The sequence below is a fragment of the Salmo salar genome, chromosome ssa03 (genome assembly GCF_905237065.1).
Source record: "Salmo salar chromosome ssa03, Ssal_v3.1, whole genome shotgun sequence".
NCBI classification, from domain to species: domain Eukaryota; kingdom Metazoa; phylum Chordata; class Actinopteri; order Salmoniformes; family Salmonidae; genus Salmo; species Salmo salar.
This window is the reverse complement of record NC_059444.1, coordinates 4855871-4880783: the sequence shown is the minus strand read 5'-3', so window position 1 is coordinate 4880783 and position 24913 is coordinate 4855871. Positions and strand designations below refer to the sequence as shown.

The 24913-nt window shown below is 39.6% G+C and overlaps 1 protein-coding gene across 1 annotated transcript in view; it reads left to right on the top strand.

Moving 5' to 3' along the window:
* Positions 1-3334: 3334 nt before the first annotated feature.
* LOC106596671 (protein APCDD1) overlaps positions 3335-24913 on the top strand; it is a 33900-nt gene continuing 12321 nt past the window's right edge. The window contains exon 1 of the mRNA XM_045714428.1: positions 3335-3923. Coding sequence (XP_045570384.1) covers positions 3884-3923 — 40 coding nt within the window. The 5' untranslated portion in view covers positions 3335-3883. The remainder of the gene's footprint in view (positions 3924-24913) is intronic.

Here is a 24913-nt window from a genome sequence, read left to right as displayed (position 1 = left end):
TCTCTGGAGTCTCTCTGGAGTCTATCTGGAGTCTCTCTGGAGTCTATCTGGAGTCTCTCTGGAGTCTATCTGGATCCTCTCTGGAGTCTATCTGGAGCCTCTCTGGAGCCTCTCTGGAGTCTATCTGGAGTCTCTCTGGAGTCTATCTGGATCCTCTCTGGAGTCTATCTGGAGTCTCTGGAGTCTATCTGGAGTCTCTCTGGAGTCTCTCTGGAGTCTATCTGGAGTCTCTCTGGAGTCTATCTGGAGCCTCTCTGGAGTCTATCTGGAGCCTCTCTGGAGCCTCTCTGGAGTCTATCTGGAGCCTCTCTGGAGTCTATCTGGAGTCTATCTGGAGTCTCTCTGGAGTCTATCTGGAGCCTCTCTGGAGTCTATCTGGAGCCTCTCTGGAGTCTATCTGGAGCCTATCTGGAGCCTCTCTGGAGTCTATCTGGAGCCTCTCTGGAGTCTATCTGGAGCCTCTCTGGAGTCTATCTGGAGTCTCTCTGGAGTCTATCTGGAGTCTATCTGGAGCCTCTCTGGAGTCTATCTGGAGTCTATCTGGAGCCTCTCTGGAGTCTATCTGGATCCTCTCTGGAGCCTCTCTGGATCCTCTCTGGAGCCTGGAGATTAGTTAGATCAAGTTCTCGCCATGCAAGAGTCAGATATCAAGATACTGTTTAATAATATGTATCTTTAACCTATCTACGTATTACCTATTCATAAGCATTCAAAAAAGAAGTGAAAGGGTCAAATAATATCATGGAGAAAAAAAAATGTTTTCAAAGCAATTTTGCCGCTCCCAAAAAAGTGGTATTTTAATAAAGCTTTAAATCATACAACATGTTTCTCCATTGTTTTTTAACACTCGAAACCTTTTATGGAGGTGAACCACGATTCATTTTAGATCCCAATGTGTTAGTGGATCAACAGCTCTGTTTTAAGAAGGTAGATGTGAAGGCAGTCGCTCATTTATCAATATAAAAATAGTAACTAATATATCAACAGCCTACAAAAACAAAAATATAAACGCCACATGCATCAGTTTCAACGATTTTACTGAGTTATAGATTATATAAAGGAAATCAGTCAATTGAAATGAATTCATTAGGCTCTAATCTATGGATTTCACATGACTGGGCAGGGGCTCAGCCATGGGTGGGCCTGGGAGGGCATAGGCCCACCCACTTGGGGGCCAGGTCCACTCAGCCAGTCAGAATGAGTTTTTCTCCACAAAAGAGCTTTATTACAGAGAGCAATACTCCTTAGTTTCATCAGCTGTCTGGGTGGCTGGTCTCAGACGAACCCACAGGTGAAGAAGCCGGATGTGGAGGTCCTGGGCTGGCTTGGTTACACATGGTCTGTGGTTGTGAAGCCAGTTGGACGTACTGACATATTCTCTAAAATGTCGTTGGAGGCGGCTAATGGTAGAGAGATGAACATTACATTATCTGGCAACAGATGTGGTGGACATTCAGTCAGCATGCCAATTGCAATCTCCCTCAAAACTTGAGACATCTGTGGCATTGTGTTGTGTAACAAAACTGCACAAAAGGCTGGGGCCTTTTTTTTAATCCCCAGCACAAGGTGCACCTGTGTAATGATCATCCTGTTCAATCAGCTTCTTGATACGCCACACCTGTCAAGTGGGTGGATTATCTTGGCAAAGGAGAAATGATCACTAACAGGGATGTAAACAAATTTGTGTACAACATTTCAGAAAAATAAGCTTTTTGTGCGTAATGAAACATTTTCTGTGATCTTTTATTTCAGCTCATGAAACATGGGAGCAACACTTTACATGTTGTGTTTATATTTTTGTTCAGTGGAATTGTTATTATTGTCACATCCTGACCATAGAAGCTTTTATTTTCTATGGTAGAGTAGGTCAGGGCGTGACGGGGTTGTGTCTAGTTTAGATTTTCTATGTTGTCATGTTCTTGTTTCTGTATTTCTATGTTTTTTTTTGGGGGGGGTGATCTCCAATTAGAGGCAGCTGGTCATTGTTGTCTCTAATTGGAGATCATACTTAAGTAGTTGTTTTTCCCACCTGGGGTTGTGGGAGATTATTTTGAGTAAGTGTATGTTGCACCTCTTCGTCATGGTTTGTTGTTTTGTTCATTCGTTTATTTGTATGTCTTGCAGAGTTTCACAGTTATAATAAAATGTGGAACGATACACAGGCTGCGCTTTGGTCCCATTCTTCAGACAGCCGTGACAAAGAAAACATGATGAAGACAGTAAGAAAACATGATGAAAACAGTAAGAAACATGATGAAAACATGATGAAAACATGATGAAAACAGTAAGAAACATGATGAAAACATGATGAAAACATGATGAAAACAGTAAGAAACATGATGAAAACATGATGAAAACATGATGAAAACAGTAAGAAACATGATGAAAACATGATGAAAACATGAAAACATGATGAAAACAGTAAGAAAACATGATGAAAACATGATGAAAACATGATGAAAACAGTAAGAAAACATGATGAAAACATGATGAAAACAGTCCAGTAAGGTGCTCAGACTATACCGGAAACAACCACCCACAAAACACAAGAGAAAACTAAACCCCAACTAAATATGGCCTCCAATTAGAGGCAACAACAACCAGCTGCCTCTAATTGGAGGTCCTACCAAAACCCCAACATAGAAATAGAAAAACTAGATAAACACATAGAAATAGAAAATGTGGAACATAAACCAAAACACCCGAACCACACAAACCAAACACCCCGTGCCACGCCCTGACCAAACTACAATAACAAATAACCCCTTTTACTGGTCAGGACGTGACAATATGTGTTAATACCCTTTGGTATTATCTTTGTTATAACAATAAACTGGTAAAATACTATTTATTTCCAATGTAAAACCTACAATGTATTTTTTTCCAAAAATCTAATTGTTGCAGCTGACAGAATGTAAAATACCTTTACATGGATACACACACTCCACACCCCTACAATATCACCAGGGAGAGGATGTCTGAAATACAGACAGCAGGAAGAATCTATCAATAGCATAAACAATGAAAAAAAAAAAGATGTTAAAAAGATTATGTTGGATATTATGGAAACTTTTGATCAATTCCAAAAAAGCGCTTAATATTATTATAATATAATCATATAATATATTATATAATATATTATGCATTTGTGTTGACTTTATACATACAAAAAACGTGAGAAAAAAACCTGACACTATTCATTTGTATGTTAGGCATATGCATAAATTGTAGCGTATTCTTAAAAAAATCAAAGTGTTGATTAGAATCATGTGGCTAGCCTTGGATACACATGAATACACTCCACCCGTCCGCCCCTACAAACTCATCGGATAGACTGGGTGATGTTCTCTGCTAGCGCTCTCCTCTCTCTACACACACACGACGACGCACGGGGTTCCGACTCGGACGCAGAGATGACCACAATGAAATAACTCTTGGTAGAATAAAGTGGGATTCTCCGTGGTGCTGCAGGAACATGATCGTCTCTACACAAAGTCTATACTCCGTTGCAACACGTTGTTCTATTTAGTTTGGAGAGACAAAGAAAAACATGTCGCCAACTTCTGTAGTCGATACATTGCTTGTTTTGGAATAGAAGACAAGGCGCACTTCAACTTTAGATGGATCAGAGTATGTCGTTCGCTACTTCGTTCTTCGAAATCTTACAAACAAGTAATGAAATAATTCCTTGCGTTGCCGAAAATTCAGTTTAATAACAATTAAACTCATTATTCGAACATCCTCTGATGTTTGCTGGATATCATTGAGACACATTATGGACACAGATTGTTGGATTCCATCAAGTTTTGACTTGAGGACGCACCGTTGAGGAACATTAACACTCCGTAGAAACAGCTCATCACTGTTCCCAAAGTCTACAGGAATGGAGACTTCCATAGTATTACTCCTCGTTGCGGTTTTCGGTAAGAGACATTACAATATGTGTTTACTGAAATTATAAAAGTGGTGTTCGCTATCTAATTCTACTCTGAAAGTAACTTTGAAAATACAAAATGTTCCTTTTTAAATGGAATATTCCTTTCAATTGGAATCCATATGAAATCCGCTTCTTAGCAAGAGTGTGCACAAGCGCGCGCACACATGTTTATGATGTTAATTCATCAATTCGGTTTCCGCAATTACTATTACTAGATGTTATTGACCCTCCATATATAGACCCTCCATATATTACTAGTTATAGACCCTCCATATATTACTAGATGTTATAGACCCTCCATATATTACTAGATGTTATAGACCCTCCATATATTACTAGATGTTATAGACCCTCCATATATTACTAGTTATAGACCCTCCATATATTACTAGATGTTATAGACCCTCCATATATAGACCCTCCATATATTACTAGATGTTATAGACCCTCCATATATTACTAGTTATAGACCCTCCATATATTACTAGATGTTATAGACCCTCCATATATTACTAGATGTTATAGACCCTCCATATATTACTAGATGTTATAGACCCTCCATATATTACTAGATGTTATTGACCCTCCATATATTACTAGATGTTATAGACCCTCCATATATTACTAGATGTTATAGACCCTCCATATATTACTAGATGTTATAGACCCTCCATATATTACTAGATGTTATTGATCCTCCATATATTACTAGATGTTATTGACCCTCCATATATTACTAGATGTTATAGACCCTCCATATATTACTAGTTATAGACCCTCCATATATTACTAGATGTTATAGACCCTCCATATATTACTAGATGTTATAGACCCTCCATATATTACTAGATGTTATAGACCCTCCATATATTACTAGATGTTTTAGACCCTCCATATATTACTAGATGTTATAGACCCTCCATATATTACTAGATGTTATAGACCCTCCATATATTACTAGATGTTATAGACCCTCCATATATTACTAGATGTTATTGACCCTCCATATATTACTAGTTATAGACCCTCCATATATTACTAGATGTTATTGACCCTCCATATATTACTAGTTATAGACCCTCCATATATTACTAGATGTTATAGACCCTCCATATATTACTAGATGTTATAGACCCTCCATATATTACTAGATGTTATTGACCCTCCATATATTACTAGATGTTATAGACCCTCCATATATTACTAGATGTTATAGACCCTCCATATATTACTAGTTATAGACCCTCCATATATTACTAGTTATAGACCCTCCATATATTACTAGATGTTATAGACCCTCCATATATTACTAGATGTTATAGACCCTCCATATATTACTAGATGTTATAGACCCTCCATATATTACTAGATGTTATAGACCCTCCATATATTACTAGATGTTATAGACCCTCCATATATTACTAGATGTTATAGACCCTCCATATATTACTAGTTATAGACCCTCCATATATTACTAGATGTTATAGACCCTCCATATATTACTAGTTATAGACCCTCCATATATTACTAGATGTTATAGACCCTCCATATATCACTAGATGTTATAGACCCTCCATATATTACTAGATGTTATAGACCCTCCATATATTACTAGATGTTATAGACCCTCCATATATTACTAGATGTTATAGACCCTCCATATATCACTAGATGTTATAGACCCTCCATATATTACTAGATGTTATTGACCCTCCATATATCACTAGATGTTATAGACCCCTCCATATATTACTAGATGTTATAGACCCTCCATATATTACTAGTTATAGACCCTCCATATATTACTAGATGTTATAGACCCTCCATATATTACTAGATGTTATAGACCCTCCATATATTACTAGATGTTATTGACCCTCCATATATTACTAGATGTTATAGACCCTCCATATATTACTAGTTATAGACCCTCCATATATTACTAGATGTTATAGACCCTCCATATATTACTAGATGTTATTGACCCTCCATATATTACTAGATGTTATAGACCCTCCATATATTACTAGATGTTATAGACCCTCCATATATTACTAGTTATAGACCCTCCATATATTACTAGTTATAGACCCTCCATATATTACTAGATGTTATAGACCCTCCATATATTACTAGATGTTATAGACCCTCCATATATTACTAGATGTTATAGACCCTCCATATATTACTAGATGTTATAGACCCTCCATATATTACTAGATGTTATAGACCCTCCATATATTACTAGATGTTATAGACCCTCCATATATTACTAGTTATAGACCCTCCATATATTACTAGATGTTATAGACCCTCCATATATTACTAGTTATAGACCCTCCATATATTACTAGATGTTATAGACCCTCCATATATCACTAGATGTTATAGACCCTCCATATATTACTAGATGTTATAGACCCTCCATATATTACTAGATGTTATAGACCCTCCATATATTACTAGATGTTATAGACCCTCCATATATTACTAGATGTTATAGACCCTCCATATATTACTAGATGTTATAGACCCTCCATATATCACTAGATGTTATAGACCCTCCATATATTACTAGATGTTATAGACCCTCCATATATTACTAGATGTTATAGACCCTCCATATATTACTAGATGTTATAGACCCTCCATATATTACTAGATGTTATAGACCCTCCATATATTACTAGATGTTATAGACCCTCCATATATTACTAGATGTTATAGACCCTCCATATATTACTAGATGTTATTGACCCTCCATATATTACTAGATGTTATAGACCCTCCATATATTACTAGATGTTATAGACCCTCCATATATTACTAGTTATAGACCCTCCATATATTACTAGATGTTATAGACCCTCCATATATTACTAGATGTTATAGACCCTCCATATATTACTAGATGTTATAGACCCTCCATATATTACTAGATGTTATAGACCCTCCATATATTACTAGATGTTATAGACCCTCCATATATTACTAGATGTTATAGACCCTCCATATATTACTAGATGTTATAGACCCTCCATATATTACTAGATGTTATTGACCCTCCATATATTACTAGTTATAGACCCTCCATATATTACTAGATGTTATTGACCCTCCATATATTACTAGTTATAGACCCTCCATATATTACTAGATGTTATAGACCCTCCATATATTACTAGATGTTATAGACCCTCCATATATTACTAGATGTTATTGACCCTCCATATATTACTAGATGTTATAGACCCTCCATATATTACTAGATGTTATAGACCCTCCATATATTACTAGTTATAGACCCTCCATATATTACTAGTTATAGACCCTCCATATATTACTAGATGTTATAGACCCTCCATATATTACTAGATGTTATAGACCCTCCATATATTACTAGATGTTATAGACCCTCCATATATTACTAGATGTTATAGACCCTCCATATATTACTAGATGTTATAGACCCTCCATATATTACTAGATGTTATAGACCCTCCATATATTACTATGTTATAGACCCTCCATATATTACTAGATGTTATAGACCCTCCATATATTACTAGATGTTATAGACCCTCCATATATTACTAGATGTTATAGACCCTCCATATATTACTAGATGTTATAGACCCTCCATATATTACTAGATGTTATAGACCCTCCATATATTACTAGATGTTATAGACCCTCCATATATTACTAGATGTTATAGACCCTCCATATATTACTAGATGTTATAGACCCTCCATATATTACTAGATGTTATAGACCCTCCATATATTACTAGATGTTATAGACCCCTCCATATATTACTAGATGTTATAGACCCTCCATATATTACTAGAGTTATAGACCCTCCATATATTACTAGATGTTATAGACCCTCCATATATTACTAGATGTTATAGACCCTCCATATATTACTAGATGTTATTGACCCTCCATATATTACTAGATGTTATAGACCCTCCATATATTACTAGTTATAGACCCTCCATATATTACTAGATGTTATAGACCCTCCATATATTACTAGATGTTATTGACCCTCCATATATTACTAGATGTTATAGACCCTCCATATATTACTAGATGTTATAGACCCTCCATATATTACTAGTTATAGACCCTCCATATATTACTAGTTATAGACCCTCCATATATTACTAGATGTTATAGACCCTCCATATATTACTAGATGTTATAGACCCTCCATATATTACTAGATGTTATAGACCCTCCATATATTACTAGATGTTATAGACCCTCCATATATTACTAGATGTTATAGACCCTCCATATATTACTAGTTATAGACCCTCCATATATTACTAGATGTTATAGACCCTCCATATATCACTAGATGTTATAGACCCTCCATATATTACTAGATGTTATAGACCCTCCATATATTACTAGATGTTATAGACCCTCCATATATTACTAGATGTTATAGACCCTCCATATATTACTAGATGTTATAGACCCTCCATATATTACTAGATGTTATAGACCCTCCATATATCACTAGATGTTATAGACCCCTCCATATATTACTAGATGTTATAGACCCTCCATATATTACTAGTTATAGACCCTCCATATATTACTAGATGTTATAGACCCTCCATATATTACTAGATGTTATAGACCCTCCATATATTACTAGATGTTATAGACCCTCCATATATTACTAGATGTTATAGACCCTCCATATATTACTATGTTATAGACCCTCCATATATTACTAGATGTTATAGACCCTCCATATATTACTAGATGTTATAGACCCTCCATATATTACTAGATGTTATAGACCCTCCATATATTACTAGATGTTATAGACCCTCCATATATTACTAGATGTTATAGACCCTCCATATATTACTAGATGTTATAGACCCTCCATATATTACTAGATGTTATAGACCCTCCATATATTACTAGATGTTATAGACCCTCCATATATTACTAGATGTTATAGACCCTCCATATATTACTAGTTATAGACCCTCCATATATTACTAGATGTTATAGACCCTCCATATATTACTAGATGTTATAGACCCTCCATATATTACTAGATGTTATAGACCCTCCATATATTACTAGATGTTATAGACCCTCCATATATTACTAGATGTTATTGACCCTCCATATATTACTAGTTATAGACCCTCCATATATTACTAGTTATAGACCCTCCATATATTACTAGATGTTATAGACCCTCCATATATTACTAGTTATAGACCCTCCATATATTACTAGATGTTATTGACCCTCCATATATCACTAGATGTTATAGACCCCTCCATATAGGGCCAAACTATACCTCATTAGGCCATAGTCTTGTGTAACCTTTGTTTAACCTTTATTTAACTTGGCAAGTCAATTAAGAACAAATTCTTATTTACAATGACGGCCTACAACGGCCAAACCCGGACGACGCTGTGCCAACTGTGCGCCGCCCTATGGGATTCCCACTCATGTTCGGTTGGGCTTCAGCCTGGTTTGGGCTTCATGTACATGTAGTTAGACTGTAACTTATTTTCAAAATATTTTTTCTCTGTTTGCCTGATAATTGTATAATATGGTAAAATACCCGTGAGTCGAGAAGTTGTCACCAGAATTGAACAGAGTATTTGGTAATGACTTATGTGTTCGGCCACATTGCTGGACATATTTGAGGCAAAGAAAGTAATAAAAGCGTAGCCATGGCAACAGGGTAGATGAACACAGTGGGAGACAGGGCCCGGCTACTCTAAACCTTTCTACTAGCACACACACACACACACACACACACACACACACACACACACACACACACACACACACACACACACACACACACACACACACACACACACACACCACTACACACACACACCACTACACACACACGCACACACACCACTACACACACACACACACACACACACACACACACACACAACTACACACACACGCACACACACACAAACACACACACACACACACACACACACACACACACACACACACACACCACTACACACACCACTACACACACACACACGCACTCACGCACGCACGCACGCACGCACACACACACACACACACACACACTCTCTCTAACAGTAGATTACTGGACTTAAACTGACCTGTTCAAATGACTTGGCCACCACTTCAAATGAGCTAGGAGATAATAATACCTTCTGGAATCCACTTACCCATAAGTGTCTTTAAGTGAATCTAACATTCAATTAAGTGGGCCGTTATTGCAGCCTATCCCTACAGCAGTGACACCAGTCTCTCAGGCTGGATCAGTGTAGGCTGTAAAACCAGGCTGTCAGACCGGATCCGTGTAGGCTGTAAAACCAGGCTGTCAGACCGGATCCGTGTAGGCTGTAAAACCAGGCTGTCAGACTGGATCCGTGTAGGCTGTAAAACCAGGCTGTCAGACTGGATCCGTGTAGGCTGTAAAACCAGGCTGTCAGACTGGATCAGTGTAGGCTGTAAAACCAGGCTGTCAGACTGGATCCGTGTAGGCTGTAAAACCAGGCTGTCAGACTGGATCAGTGTAGGCTGTAAAACCAGGCTGTCAGACTGGATCAGTGTAGGCTGTAAAACCAGGCTGTCAGACTGGATCAGTGTAGGCTGTAAAACCAGGCTGTCAGACTGGATCCGTGTAGGCTGTAAAACCAGGCTGTCAGACTGGATCCGTGTAGGCTGTAAAACCAGGCTGTCAGACTGGATCAGTGGGCCATGGTAAAAATGGATTATTATGAATCCCCATTAGTTCGTGACAAGGCAGCAGCTACTCTTCCTGGGGTTTATTATGGGTCCCCATTAGTTCCTGCCAAGGCAGCAGCTACTCTTCCTGGGGTTTATTATGGATCCCCATTAGTTCCTGCCAAGGCAGCAGCTACTCTTCCTGGGGTTTATTATGGATCCCCATTAGTTCCTGTCAAGGCAGCAGCTACTCTTCCTGGGGGTTTATTATGGATCCCCATTAGTTCCTGCCAAGGCAGCAGCTACTCTTCCTGGTGTTTATTATGGATCCCCATTAGTTCCTGCCAAGGCAGCAGCTACTCTTCCTGGGGTTTATTATGGATCCCCATTAGTTCCTGCCAAGGCAGCAGCTACTCTTCCTGGGGTTTATTATGGATCCCCATTAGTTCCTGCCAAGGCAGCAGCTACTCTGCCTGGTGTTTATTATGGATCCCCATTAGTTCCTGTCAAGGCCAGCAACATTAAGGCAGTTATATACAATAACAAATATATATTAAATGTAACCTTTATTTAACGAGGCAAGTCAATTAAGAACAAATTCTTATTTACAATAACAGCCTATTGGGGAACAGTGGGTTAACTGCCTCGTTCAGGGGAGATCGACTGGTTTTAACCTTGTCAGCTCAGGGGATTTAATCCTGCAACCTTTTGGTTACTGGTCCAACGCTCTAACCACTAGGCTACCTGCCATCCCATATATAACACTTTTCACAACATATTCATTGTGAATCCCTAGCCAGGGATTCACCATTTAACATGTACAGTGCCTTCAGAATGTATTCACACCCTTTGACTTTTTCCACATTTTGTTGTGTTACAGCCTGAATTTAAAATGTATGAAATTTAGATTATTTTTTTTGTCACACAATACCCAATAATGACAAAATGGAATCACAAATAAGAAATGTATTTATTATGACAAGTCTAAATACATTCAGGAGTAAAAAATGTGCTTAACAAGTCACATAATAAGTTGCATGGACTCACTCTGTGTGCAATAATAGTGTTTAACATGATTTTTTGAATGATTACCTCATCTCTGTACCCCACACATACAATTATCTGTAAGGTCCCTCAGTCGAGCAGTGAATTTTAAACACAGATTTAACCACAAAGACCAAGGATGTTTTCCAATGCCTTGCAAAGAAGAGGGCACCTATTGGTAGATGGGTAAGAATACAAAAAAACAGACACTGAATATCCCTTTGAGCATGGTGAAGTTATTAATTACACTCTGGATGGTGGATCAATACACCCAGTCACTACAAAGATACAGGCGTCCTTCCTGACTCAGTTGCCGGAGAGGAAGGAAACTGCTCAGGGATTTTACCATGATACCAATGGTGACATTAAAACAGCTACAGAGCTTAATGGCTGTGATAGGAGAAAACTGAGGATGGATCAACAACATTGTAGTTACTCCACAATACATGACAGAGGGAAAAGAAGGAAACCTGTACAGAATAAAAAACATTCCAAAATGTGCATCCTGTTTTCAACAATTGTCCTGAGTACAAAGTGTTGGGCAAATCCAATACAACACATTACTAAGTAGCGCTATCCATATGTTCAAGCATAGTGGTGGCTGCATCATGTTATGTGTATGCTTGTAATTGTTAAGGACTGAGGAGTTTTTCAGGATAAAAAGAAACTGAATGGAGCTAAGCACAGGCAAAATCCTAGAGGAAAACCTGGTTCAGTCTGCTTTCCACCAGACACTGGGAGATGAATTCACCTTTTAGCAGGACAATAACCTAAAACACAAGGCCAAATATTTCATACCAAGAAGATAGTGAATGTTCCTGAGTGGCCGAGTTACAGTTTTGACCTAAATCTGCTTGAAAATCTATGGAAAGACCTGAAAACGGTTGCCTAGCAATTATCAACAACCAATTTGACAGAGCAAGAATAATGGGCAAATGGTGCACAATCCAGGTGTGGAAAGCTCTTAGAGACAGATTCACAGCTGTAATCGATGCCAAAGGTGCTTCTACAAAGTATTGATTGTGTGACTCAATTATGTTACTTATAGATGAGTTGGACATGAAGGTTGAAAATGCTATTATAGGTACCTATTATAGGTAACATTGAGGGGGTGATTCTTAAAAATAAAAGCGTAGCAGGAACAGCACCATCTAGTGGTCAGAACCTGGTACTATCAGGAACAGCACCATCTAGTGGTCAGAACCTGGTACTATCAGGAACAGCACCATCTAGTGGTCAGAACCTGGTAATATCAGGAACAGCACCATCTAGTGGTCAGAACCTGGTAATATCAGGAACAGCACCATCTAGTGGTCAGAACCTGGTACTATCAGGAACAGCACCATCTAGTGGTCAGAACCTGGTACTATCAGGAACAGCACCATCTAGTGGTCAGAACCTGGTAATATCAGGAACAGCACCATCTAGTGGTCAGAACCTGGTACTATCAGGAACAGCACCATCTAGTGGTCAGAACCTGGTAATATCAGGAACAGCACCATCTAGTGGTCAGAACCTGGTACTACCAGGAACAGCACCATCTAGTGGTCAGAACCTGGTACTATCAGGAACAGCACCATCTAGTGGTCAGAACCTGGTACTATCAGGAACAGCACCATCTAGTGGTCAGAACCTGGTAATATCAGGAACAGCACCATCTAGTGGTCAGAACCTGGTAATATCAGGAACAGCACCATCTAGTGGTCAGAACCTGGTGATATCAGGAACAGCACCATCTAGTGGTCAGAACCTGGTAATATCAGGAACAGCACCATCTAGTGGTCAGAACCTGGTAATATCAGGAACAGCACCATCTAGTGGTCAGAACCTGGTAATATCAGGAACAGCACCATCTAGTGGTCAGAACCTGGTAATATCAGGAACAGCACCATGTAGTGGCCAGAACCTGGTAATATCAGGAACAGCACCATCTAGTGGTCAGAACCTGGTACTATCAGGAACAGCACCATCTAGTGGTCAGAACCTGGTACTATCAGGAACAGCACCATCTAGTGGTCAGAACCTGGTACTATCAGGAACAGCACCATGTAGTGGCCAGAACCTGGTACTATCAGGAACAGCACCATCTAGTGGTCAGAACCTGGTACTATCAGGAACAGCACCATCTAGTGGTCAGAACCTGGTACTATCAGGAACAGCACCATCTAGTGGTCAGAACCTGGTGATATCAGGAACAGCGCCATCTAGTGGTCAGAACCTGGTGATATCAGGAACAGCACCATCTAGTGGTCAGAACCTGGCAGAGGTGTGGACTCGAGTCACATGACTTGGACTCGAGTCACAAATATGATGACTTGCAACTCGACTTTGACTTTAACACCAATGACTCGTGACTTGACTTGGACTTGAGCCTCTACCTAACGGATTACAGTTTGAATCGGACAGCAGCCAATGAAATTGTGCGTGGCAGTGCAGAGGAACGTCGGAGGGTGAATTCAGATGGAGCCCTTGGAATGATGATACTCAAAATTATTATTTTTGGATATAAAGACAACGCTGTATCAACAAAAAAAAAACGGATTGCAACTTGCAAAACATGCGGGAAGAAAATTACAGACGGAGGCACAACAATTTCCAACTTTGTTCGACATTTGAATCTGCACAAAGAACGGTAAGTCGTGGCTAATATAGCCGACAGCGATCCATCACACGAGGTTGTGTGTTTATGAGCGTGTGTAACTTGTTTCATTGGGTTTCTTTTTGCTGGCTTGTGATGTCTGGAGCCTGTATTGTTATGTGCTCTCCTCACTGCTTGCCTAGATTAGACTTGCAGATTGACTCGCCACCACGCTGTTTGGAGCTGGACAAGATCAAATGAGCACATTTGTGGCAGAGTGCCTCCTAGAATGGTTGTCTACTCTTCCTATCCTGCTGATTACGGCGAGTGCTTGAACCTCTGTGTTTATGCTTCACACAAATCCCACCATCCCCCTCTCTGCTGTCCTCCGCAGTTTTGAGCTTTCTCCGCTGATAATGAATGAAGAACGGCGGCTTATTTCATCTGAGGCACCGCATTCAGATACAGTTTTCCAGATAGAAGTGCAATATATAGATCTGTACTTGATTCTCTATTTTACACGGCAAAGGCTGTTGTAGGTGATGTATTTCTATGCAACCACCCCACACGACCCGACCCAGCCTACCACGCCTCTCCCGCTGTCACAGAGAGGGGGGGGGGGGGGTCTTTCTCATGGCTACCCATGTATTTCCATGGAAATATAACGTTTATTTGGAAAGTAATAAATATATAGATATTTTTAAAAGCATTCATGATTTGCGTAAATGTAATATACTAACTATTACTCTTGTTAAAAATATGAAATGGTATTACTTTTGGTGAAGAGCACATTATGACTTGTTTAGGACTCAAAACTCAAAGTTTAGGACTTGAGACTTGCCTTGATACTTGACGGTGTTGACTTGAGACTTGATTCGGACTTGCCTGTCTTGACTTGGGACTTGACTTGGGACTTGAGTGCTAAGACTTAAGACTTACTTGTGACTTGTAAAACAATGACTTGGTCCCACCTCTGGAACCTGGTAATATCAGGAACAGCACCATCTAGTGGTCAGAACCTGGTAATATCAGGAACAGCACCATCTAGTGGTCAGAACCTGGTAATATCAGGATGTAGGATGGGACATAAACCTAATAACTTCAATGACTAATTTCTCTGACAAAATTAATTGAGAATACATTACATAGGATGAAGAAACAACACTCCAAGCCGTAGCTCCATGCTACTTGTTAGACATAGAGAACTGATACTATGTATTTGTTGTTGAGGTGGGATTGGTGTGGTGGGGGGGGGGGGGGGTCCATGGGCGGCTTTTGAGCATTTCTTACTCTTTGTTCGAAAAATGTCTGGTCCAAATCGGATGTTAGGTGCTATATTTATTTAGATAGTTTATATAACTAGGCAAGTCAGTTAATCTTGGGCAGGTGGGACGCTACCGTCCCACCCACGGTTCACACTATTCAACAGCCAGTGAAAAATCAGAGCGCCAAATTCAAAACAACAAAATGTCATAATTCAAAGTTCTCAAACATATGACTATTTTACACCATTTTAAAGGTACACTTCTCCTTAGTGTAACCACATCGTCCGATTTCAAAAAGGCTTTACGGCGAAAGCATAAAGTTAGATTATGTTAGGACAGGTACAACACAAGAAAAACCACACAGCCATTTTCCAAGCAGGAGAGGGTTCACAAATACCAGAAACTCAGCTAAAATTAAGCACTAACCTTTGACGATCTTCATCAAATGACACTCCTAGGACTCAATGTTAGACAATACATGTATGTTTTGTTCGATAAAGTTCATATTTATATCCAAAAACAGCATTTTACATTGGCGCTTGATGTTCGGAAAATATTTTGCCTCCAATACTGTCGGTGAATCAGCACAATAATTTACAAAAATACTCATCATAAACGTTGATAAAATATTAAACTGTTATTCAAAGAATTATAGATAACCATCTCCTTTATGCAACCGCTGTGACAGATTTCAAAAAAGCTTCACGGGGAAAGCACACTTTGCAATAATCTGAGTACGGCGCTCAGAATAATACACCAGGCAATACAGATACCAGCCATTTTGGAGTCATCTAAAATCATAAATAGCATTATAAATATTCACTCACCTTTGATGATCTTCATCAGAAGGCACTTCCAGGAATCCCAGGTCCACAATAAATGTTGTTTTGTTCGATAAAGTTCATAATTTATGTCCAAATACCTCCTTGTTGTTTGCAAGTTCAGTAAGCTACTCCAAATGTAGGAAGTGCTCCCAAAATTTCACGACGATAAGTAAAAAAAAATGTTATATTTACGTTCGTTGAAACATGTCAAACGTTGTATAGCATCAATCTTTAGGGTCTTTTTAACATAAAACTTCAATAATATTCCAACCGGACGATTCCAATGTCTTAAAAACGTTTTGGAACACAGCTACCTCATCACGTCAATGCGCGCCAATTAACTCATGTCATTTTCTGAGTCACCAACTTCCTGGCCTTCTTGTTCGCTCTCTGTTCACTGCAAAAGCCTGAAACTAGGTTCTAAAGATGGTTGACATCTAGTGGAAGCCTTAGGAAGTGCAAAATGAACCCTAAGTCACTGTGTGTTAGATAGACAATGACTTGAAAAGACTACAAGCACCAGATTTCCCACTTCCTGGTTGGATTTTTCTCAGGTTTTTGCCTGCCATATGAGTTCTGTTACACTCACAGACACCATTCAAACAGTTTTAGAAACTTCAGAGTGTTTTCTATCGAAATCTACTAATAATATACATATTCTAGTTCCTGGGCCCGAGTAGTAGGCCGTTTAATTTGGGTACGTTTTTCATCCGCCCGTGAAAATACTGCCCCCTACCCTAGAGAAGTTAAGAACATATTCTTATTTACAATGACAGCCTAGGAACAGTGGGTTAACTGCCTTGTTCAGAGGCAGTTCTGGCTGTGCCGTGTAGAGAGGAACCAGACTCTGAGGGGTGACCAGTCCTCTTCTGGCTGTGCTGGGTAGAGAGGAACCAGACTCTGAGGGGTGGCTAGTCCTGGCTGTGCCGGGTAGAGAGGAACCAGACTCTGAGGGGTGGCTAGTTCTGGCTGTGCCGGGTAGAGAGGAACCAGACTCTGATGGGTGGCCAGTCTTCTTCTGGCTGTGCCGGGTAGAGAGGAACCAGACTCTGATGGGTGGCCAGTCTTCTTCTGGCTGTGCCGGGTAGAGAGGAACCAGACTCTGATGGGTGGCCAGTCTTCTTCTGGCTGTGCCGGGTAGAGAGGAACCAGACTCTGATGGGTGGCCAGTCTTCTTCTGGCTGTGCCGGGTAGAGAGGAACCAGACTCTGATGGGTGGCCAGTCTTCTTCTGGCTGTGCCGGGTAGAGAGGAACCAGACTCTGATGGGTGGCCAGTCTTCTTCTGGCTGTGCCGGGTAGAGAGGAACCAGACTCTGATGGGTGGCCAGTCTTCTTCTGGCTGTGCCGGGTAGAGAGGAACCAGACTCTGATGGGTGGCCAGTCTTCTTCTGGCTGTGCCGGGTAGAGAGGAACCAGACTCTGATGGGTGACCAGTCCTCTTCTGGCTGTGCCGGGTAGAGAGGAACCAGACTCTGATGGGTGGCCAGTCTTCTTCTGGCTGTGCCGGGTAGAGAGGAACCAGACTCTGATGGGTGGCCAGTCTTCTTCTGGCTGTGCCGGGTAGAGAGGAACCAGACTCTGATGGGTGGCCAGTCTTCTTCTGGCTGTGCCGGGTAGAGAGGAACCAGACTCTGATGGGTGGCCAGTCTTCTTCTGGCTGTGCCGGGTAGAGAGGAACCAGACTCTGATGGGTGGCCAGTCTTCTTCTGGCTGTGCCGGGTAGAGAGGAACCAGACTCTGATGGGTGGCCAGTCTTCTTCTGGCTGTGCCGGGTAGAGAGGAACCAGACTCTGATGGGTGGCCAGTCTTCTTCTGGCTGTGCCGGGTAGAGAGGAACCAGACTCTGATGGGTGGCCAGTCTTCTTCTGGCTGTGCCGGGTAGAGAGGAACCAGACTCTGAGGGGTGACCAGTCCTCTTCTGGCTGTGCCGGGTAGAGAGGAACCAGACTCTGAGGGGTGGCTAGTCCTGGCTGTGCCGGGTAGAGAGGAACCAGACTCTGAGGGGTGGCTAGTTCTGGCTGTGCCGGGTAGAGAGGAACCAGACTGAGGGGTGGCCAGTCCTCTTCTGGCTGTGCCGGGTAGAGAGGAACCAGACTCTGATGGGTGGCCAGTCTTCTTCTGGCTGTGCCGGGTAGAGAGGAACCAGACTCTGATGGGTGGCCAGTCTTCTTCTGGCTGTGCCGGGTAGAGAGGAACCAGACTCTGATGGGTGGCCAGTCTTCTTCTGGCTGTGCCGGGTAGAGATTGGAAGAGTCCCTGGTCATTATTCAAGATGTTCAAACGTTCATATGTAGATAACCAGCAGGGTCAAATAATAATCACAGTGGTTATATAGCTCGCCAGCTTGTTGTCACAAAACCAGAAAATGAGTTCCTCTGATTCGTTCAGCCATTCCTATGGGGAAAAGAATGGGGTTCTGGGATATACGCCGAAAATAAGGTCAGAGGTTAACACAGGCTGAGGAGATCTTCTACATTTTGTTCTATGAGATAATATCAGTCAGTTAACATGACCTTTATTCATTATTAAGCCTTTATGTGCTTTATGTGTTTCATTGCAAAATTCTTCAAAATTCACAAAAAGTGACATTAGCTGATGAAGATTATCTCGTAGAAGAAAATGTATCAGATCTCCTAAGCCTGTATTTACCACAGACACCTAGAGGTTAGTGTTCTGTATCAGATCTCCTAAGCCTGTGTGTTTACCACAGACCTTACTTGCAGCGTTTATCCAAAAACCCTCCAAAAACACCATTCATTTTCCCCCATAGGCTTTGTCCATTAAACCATAGCAGAATTACTATTTCTCTCTATTTCTCTCCTGAGGTGCTGAGGTCAGCACCTCAGGAGTAAATGTCACTTGGCTTTTCATAGCCGAGCATTCAGAGTTAGAGACAGCAGGCGCGCAAGTAAGAGAGAGAGAGAGAGAGAAAGAGAGGGTCAAAACAGCATGTCTGGGACAAGGTAGATCGTCCGGTGAACAGGTCCGGGTTCCATAGCTGCAGGCAGAACAGCAGAATGGATCAGCAGCACAACCATTTGGACTGGGGACAGCCAAGAGTCGTCAGGCCAGGTTGTCCTCAGGCATGGTCCTAGGAAAGAGAGAGAGAGAGGGAGATTTGAGAATTAGAGGGAGCATACCTAAGATCACACAAGACACCTGATAAGACAGGATAATTACACCAGATAGGACAGACTGACCTTAGTCCCCCGGCACATAGACTATTGCAGAATAGATATCAACATCCCATAGAAAATTTGTGGGCAGAACTGAAAAAGTGTGTGCGAGCAAGGAGGCCTACAAACCTGACTCAGTTACACCAGCTCTGTCAGGAGTAATGGGCCAAAATTCACCCAACTTATTGTGGGAAGCTTGTGGAAGGCTACCCAAAACGTTTGACCCAAGTTAAACAATTTAAAGGCGATGCTACCAAATACTAATTGAGTGTATGTAAACTTCTGACCCACTGGGAATGTGATGAAATAAATAAAAGCTGAAATAAATCATTCTCTCTACTATTATTCTGACCTTTCACATTCTTAAAATAAAGTGGTGATCCTAACTGACCTAAGACAAGGAGTTTTTACTAGGATTAAATGTCAGGAATTGTGAAACTGAGTCTAAATGTATTCGGCTAAGGTGTATGTAAACTTCAGACTTCAACTGTAAGTATTTAAATCCATGTCTTCATATTTCAAGACTAATGCCATGATATTACAGTATTTAAGGTAAAGTTTTCAAGGCTGATATTACAGTATTACATGTAATAAATCTTCCTTGGAATGTGAGGTTGTAAGGCTTTCCTCTGGGTGCTTAGAAATTCCTTGCCTCCAGCTCTGAAAATACTCATACCCTAAAGCCTCTCTATTGTTGAAGAAGGTTTTGTTATTGCATGTGGTGCACCGATGAAACTCTGACTGACTGACTGTTATTTCATGTGGTGCACCAATGGTAATCTGACTGACTGACTGACTGTTATTTATTGGGGCGAAACAGATAGCCTAATGGTTAGAGCATTAGACTAGTAACCGGAAGGTTGCGAGATCGAATCCCTGAGCTGACAAGGTCAGAACTCTGACTATCTATCAGTCTTGGTACAGACCTTCACCAAACTTGATTAGAGTCCACCTGTGGTATATTCAATTGATTGGACATGATTTGGAAAGGCACACACCTGTCTATATAAGGTCCCACAGTTGACAGTGCATGTCAGAGCAAAAACCAAACCAAGATTGAACTCTTTGGCCTGAATGCCAGACCTGGCACTATCCCTCCAGTGAAGCATGGTGGTGGCAGCATCATGCTGTGGGGATGTTTTTCATCGGGAAGGAACTGGGAGACTAGTCAGGATCGAGGCAAAGATTAACGGAGCAAAGTACAGAGAGATCGTTGATGAAAACCTGTTCCAGAACGCTCAGGACCTCAGACTGGGGCGAAGGTTCACCTTCCAACAGGCTCAACGACCCTAAGCACACAGCCAAGACAACGCAGGAGTGGCTTCGGGACAAGGCTGTGATGTAACAAAAGTCCAGAGATCTGAATACCTTTTGAAGCCACTGTATATGATCTAACTCTATTTTTATGGCCATTTAATTTCAGTGAGACTGAAAAAAAAGATCAATAGATAATCTCTCTTCAATCAAGGAGTAGGTTTAGGCCCAGATTCAAACCATAGCACTGAAGATCCTTCCTATATAGCGAGATTGAAATTTGAAGGCAGTGAATTCACGGTAAATGCTGCATATGTTGGTTCAATCGGAAATTACATTTACATTTAAATCATGTTATAGAACAGATCATCCTGTTATAGAACAGATCATCCTGTTATAGAACAGATCATCATGTTATAGAACAGATCATCCTGTTATAGAACAGATCATCCTGTTATAGAACAGATCATATAGAACAGATCATCCTGTTTTAGAACAGATCATCCTGTTATAGAACAGATCATCCTGTTATAGAACAGATCATCCTGTTATAGAACAGATCATCCTGTTATAGAACAGATCATCCTGTTATAGAACAGATCATCATGTTATAGAACAGATCATCATGTTATAGAACAGATCATCATGTTATAGAACAGATCATCTTGTTATAGAACAGATCATCCTGTTATAGAACAGATCATCCTGTTATAGAACAGATCATCTTGTTATAGAACAGATCATCCTGTTATAGAACAGATCATCTTGTTATAGAACAGATCATCCTGTTATAGAACAGATCATCATGTTATAGAACAGATCATCATGTTATAGAACAGATCATCTTGTTATAGAACAGATCATCCTGTTATAGAACAGATCATCATGTTATAGAACAGATCATCCTGTTATAGAACAGATCATCATGTTATAGAACAGATCATATAGAACAGATCATCCTGTTATAGAACAGATCATCCTGTTATAGAACAGATCATATAGAACAGATCATCCTGTTTTAGAACAGATCATCCTGTTATAGAACAGATCATCTTGTTATAGAACAGATCATCCTGTTATAGAACAGATCATCATGTTATAGAACAGATCATCCTGTTATAGAACAGATCATATAGAACAGATCATCCTGTTATAGAACAGATCATATAGAACAGATCATCCTGTTATAGAACAGATCATCCTGTTATAGAACAGATCATCCTGTTTTAGAACAGATCATCCTGTTATAGAACAGATCATCCTGTTATAGAACAGATCATATAGAGCAGATCATCCTGTTACAGAACAGATCATCCTGTTTTAGAACAGATCATCCTGTTATAGAACAGATCATCATGTTATAGACCAGATCATCATGTTATAGAACAGATCATCCTGTTATAGAACAGATCATCCTGTTATAGAACAGATCATCATGTTATAGAACAGATCATCCTGTTATAGAACAGATCATCATGTTATCGAACAGATCATCCTGTTATAGAACAGATCATATAGAACAGATCATCCTGTTATAGAACAGATCATCCTGGTATAGAACAGATCATCATGTTATAGAACAGATCATCCTGTTATAGAACAGATCATATAGAACAGATCATCCTGTTATAGAACAGATCATCCTGTTATAGAATAGATCATCCTGTTATAGAACAGATCATATAGAACAGATCATCCTGTTATAGAATAGATCATCCTGTTATAGAACAGATCATCCTGTTATAGAACAGATCATATAGAACAGATCATCCTGTTATAGAACAGATCATCCTGTTATAGAACAGATCATCATGTTATAGAACAGATCATCCTGTTATAGAGCAGATCATCCTGTTATAGAACAGATCATCCTGTTATAGAACAGATCATCCTGTTATAGAACAGATCATATAGAACAGATCATCCTGTTATAGAACAGATCATCCTGGTATAGAACAGATCATCATGTTATAGAACAGATCATCCTGTTATAGAACAGATCATATAGAACAGATCATCCTGTTATAGAACAGATCATCCTGTTATAGAATAGATCATCCTGTTATAGAACTGATCATATAGAACAGATCATCCTGTTATAGAATAGATCATCCTGTTATAGAACAGATCATCCTGTTATAGAACAGATCATATAGAACAGATCATCCTGTTATAGAACAGATCATCCTGTTATAGAACAGATCATCATGTTATAGAACAGATCATCCTGTTATAGAGCAGATCATCCTGTTATAGAGCAGATCATCCTGTTATAGAACAGATCATCCTGTTATAGAACAGAGCATCATGTTATAGAACAGATCATCCTGTTATAGAGCAGATCATCCTGTTATAGAACAGATCATCCTGTTATAGAACAGATCATCCTGTTATAGAGCAGCTCATCCTGTTATAGAGCAGATCATCCTGTTATAGAACAGATCATCCTGTTATAGAACAGATCATCCTGTTATAGTACAGATCATATAGAACAGATCATCATGTTATAGAACAGATCATCCTGTTATAGAACAGATCATCCTATTATAGAACAGATCATCCTGTTATAGAACAGATCATCCTGTTATAGAACAGATCATCCTGTTTTAGAACAGATCATCCTGTTATAGAACAGATCATCCTGTTATAGAACAGATCATCCTGTTATAGAACAGATCATCATGTTATAGATCATCCTGTTATAGAACAGATCATCATGTTATAGAACAGATCATCCTGTTATAGAACAGATCATCATGTTATAGAACAGATCATCCTGTTATAGAACAGATCATCATGTTATAGATCATCCTGTTATAGAGCAGATCATCCTGTTATAGAACAGAACATCCTGTTTTAGAACAGATCATATAGAACAGATCATCCTGTTATAGAACAGATCATCCTGTTTTAGAACAGATCATCCTGTTATAGAACAGATCATATAGAACAGATAATCCTGTTATAGAACAGATCATCCTGTTATAGAACAGATCATCCTATATAGAACAGATCATCCTGTTATAGAACAGATCATCATGTTATAGAACAGATCATCCTGTTATAGAACAGATCATCCTGTTATAGAACAGATCATCCTGTTTTAGAACATATCATCCTGTTATAGAACAGATCATCATGTTATAGAACAGATCATCCTGTTATAGAACAGATCATCCTGTTTTAGAACAGATCATCCTGTTATAGAACAGATCATCCTGTTATAGAACAGATCATCCTGTTATAGAACAGATCATCCTGTTTTAGAACAGATCATATAGAGCAGATCATCCTGTTATAGAACAGATCATCCTGTTATAGAACAGATCATCCTGTTTTAGAACAGATCATCATGTTATAGAACAGATCATCCTGTTTTAGAACAGATCATATAGAACAGATCATCCTGTTATAGAACAGATCATCCTGTTTTAGAACAGATCATCCTGTTATAGAACAGATCATATAGAACAGATAATCCTGTTATAGAACAGATCATCCTGTTATAGAACAGATCATCCTGTTATAGAACAGATCATCCTGTTATAGAACAGATCATCCTATTATAGAACAGATCATCCTGTTATAGAACAGATCATCCTGTTTTAGAACAGATCATCCTGTTATAGAACAGATCATCATGTTATAGAACAGATCATCATGTTATAGAACAGATCATCCTGTTTTAGAACAGATCATCCTGTTTTAGAACAGATCATCCTGTTATAGAACAGATCATCCTGTTATAGAACAGATCATCATGTTATAGAACATATCATCCTGTTATAGAACAGATCATCATGTTATAGAACAGATCATCATGTTATAGAACAGATCATCCTGTTTTAGAACAGATCATCCTGTTATAGAACAGATCATCCTGTTATAGAACAGATCATCCTGTTTTAGAACAGATCATCCTGTTATAGAGCAGATCATATAGAACAGATCATCCTGTTATAGAACAGATCATCCTGTTATAGAACAGATCATATAGAACAGATCATCCTGTTTTAGAACAGATCATCCTGTTATAGAACAGATCATCCTGTTATAGAACAGATCATCCTGTTTTAGAACAGATCATCCTGTTATAGAACAGATCATCATGTTA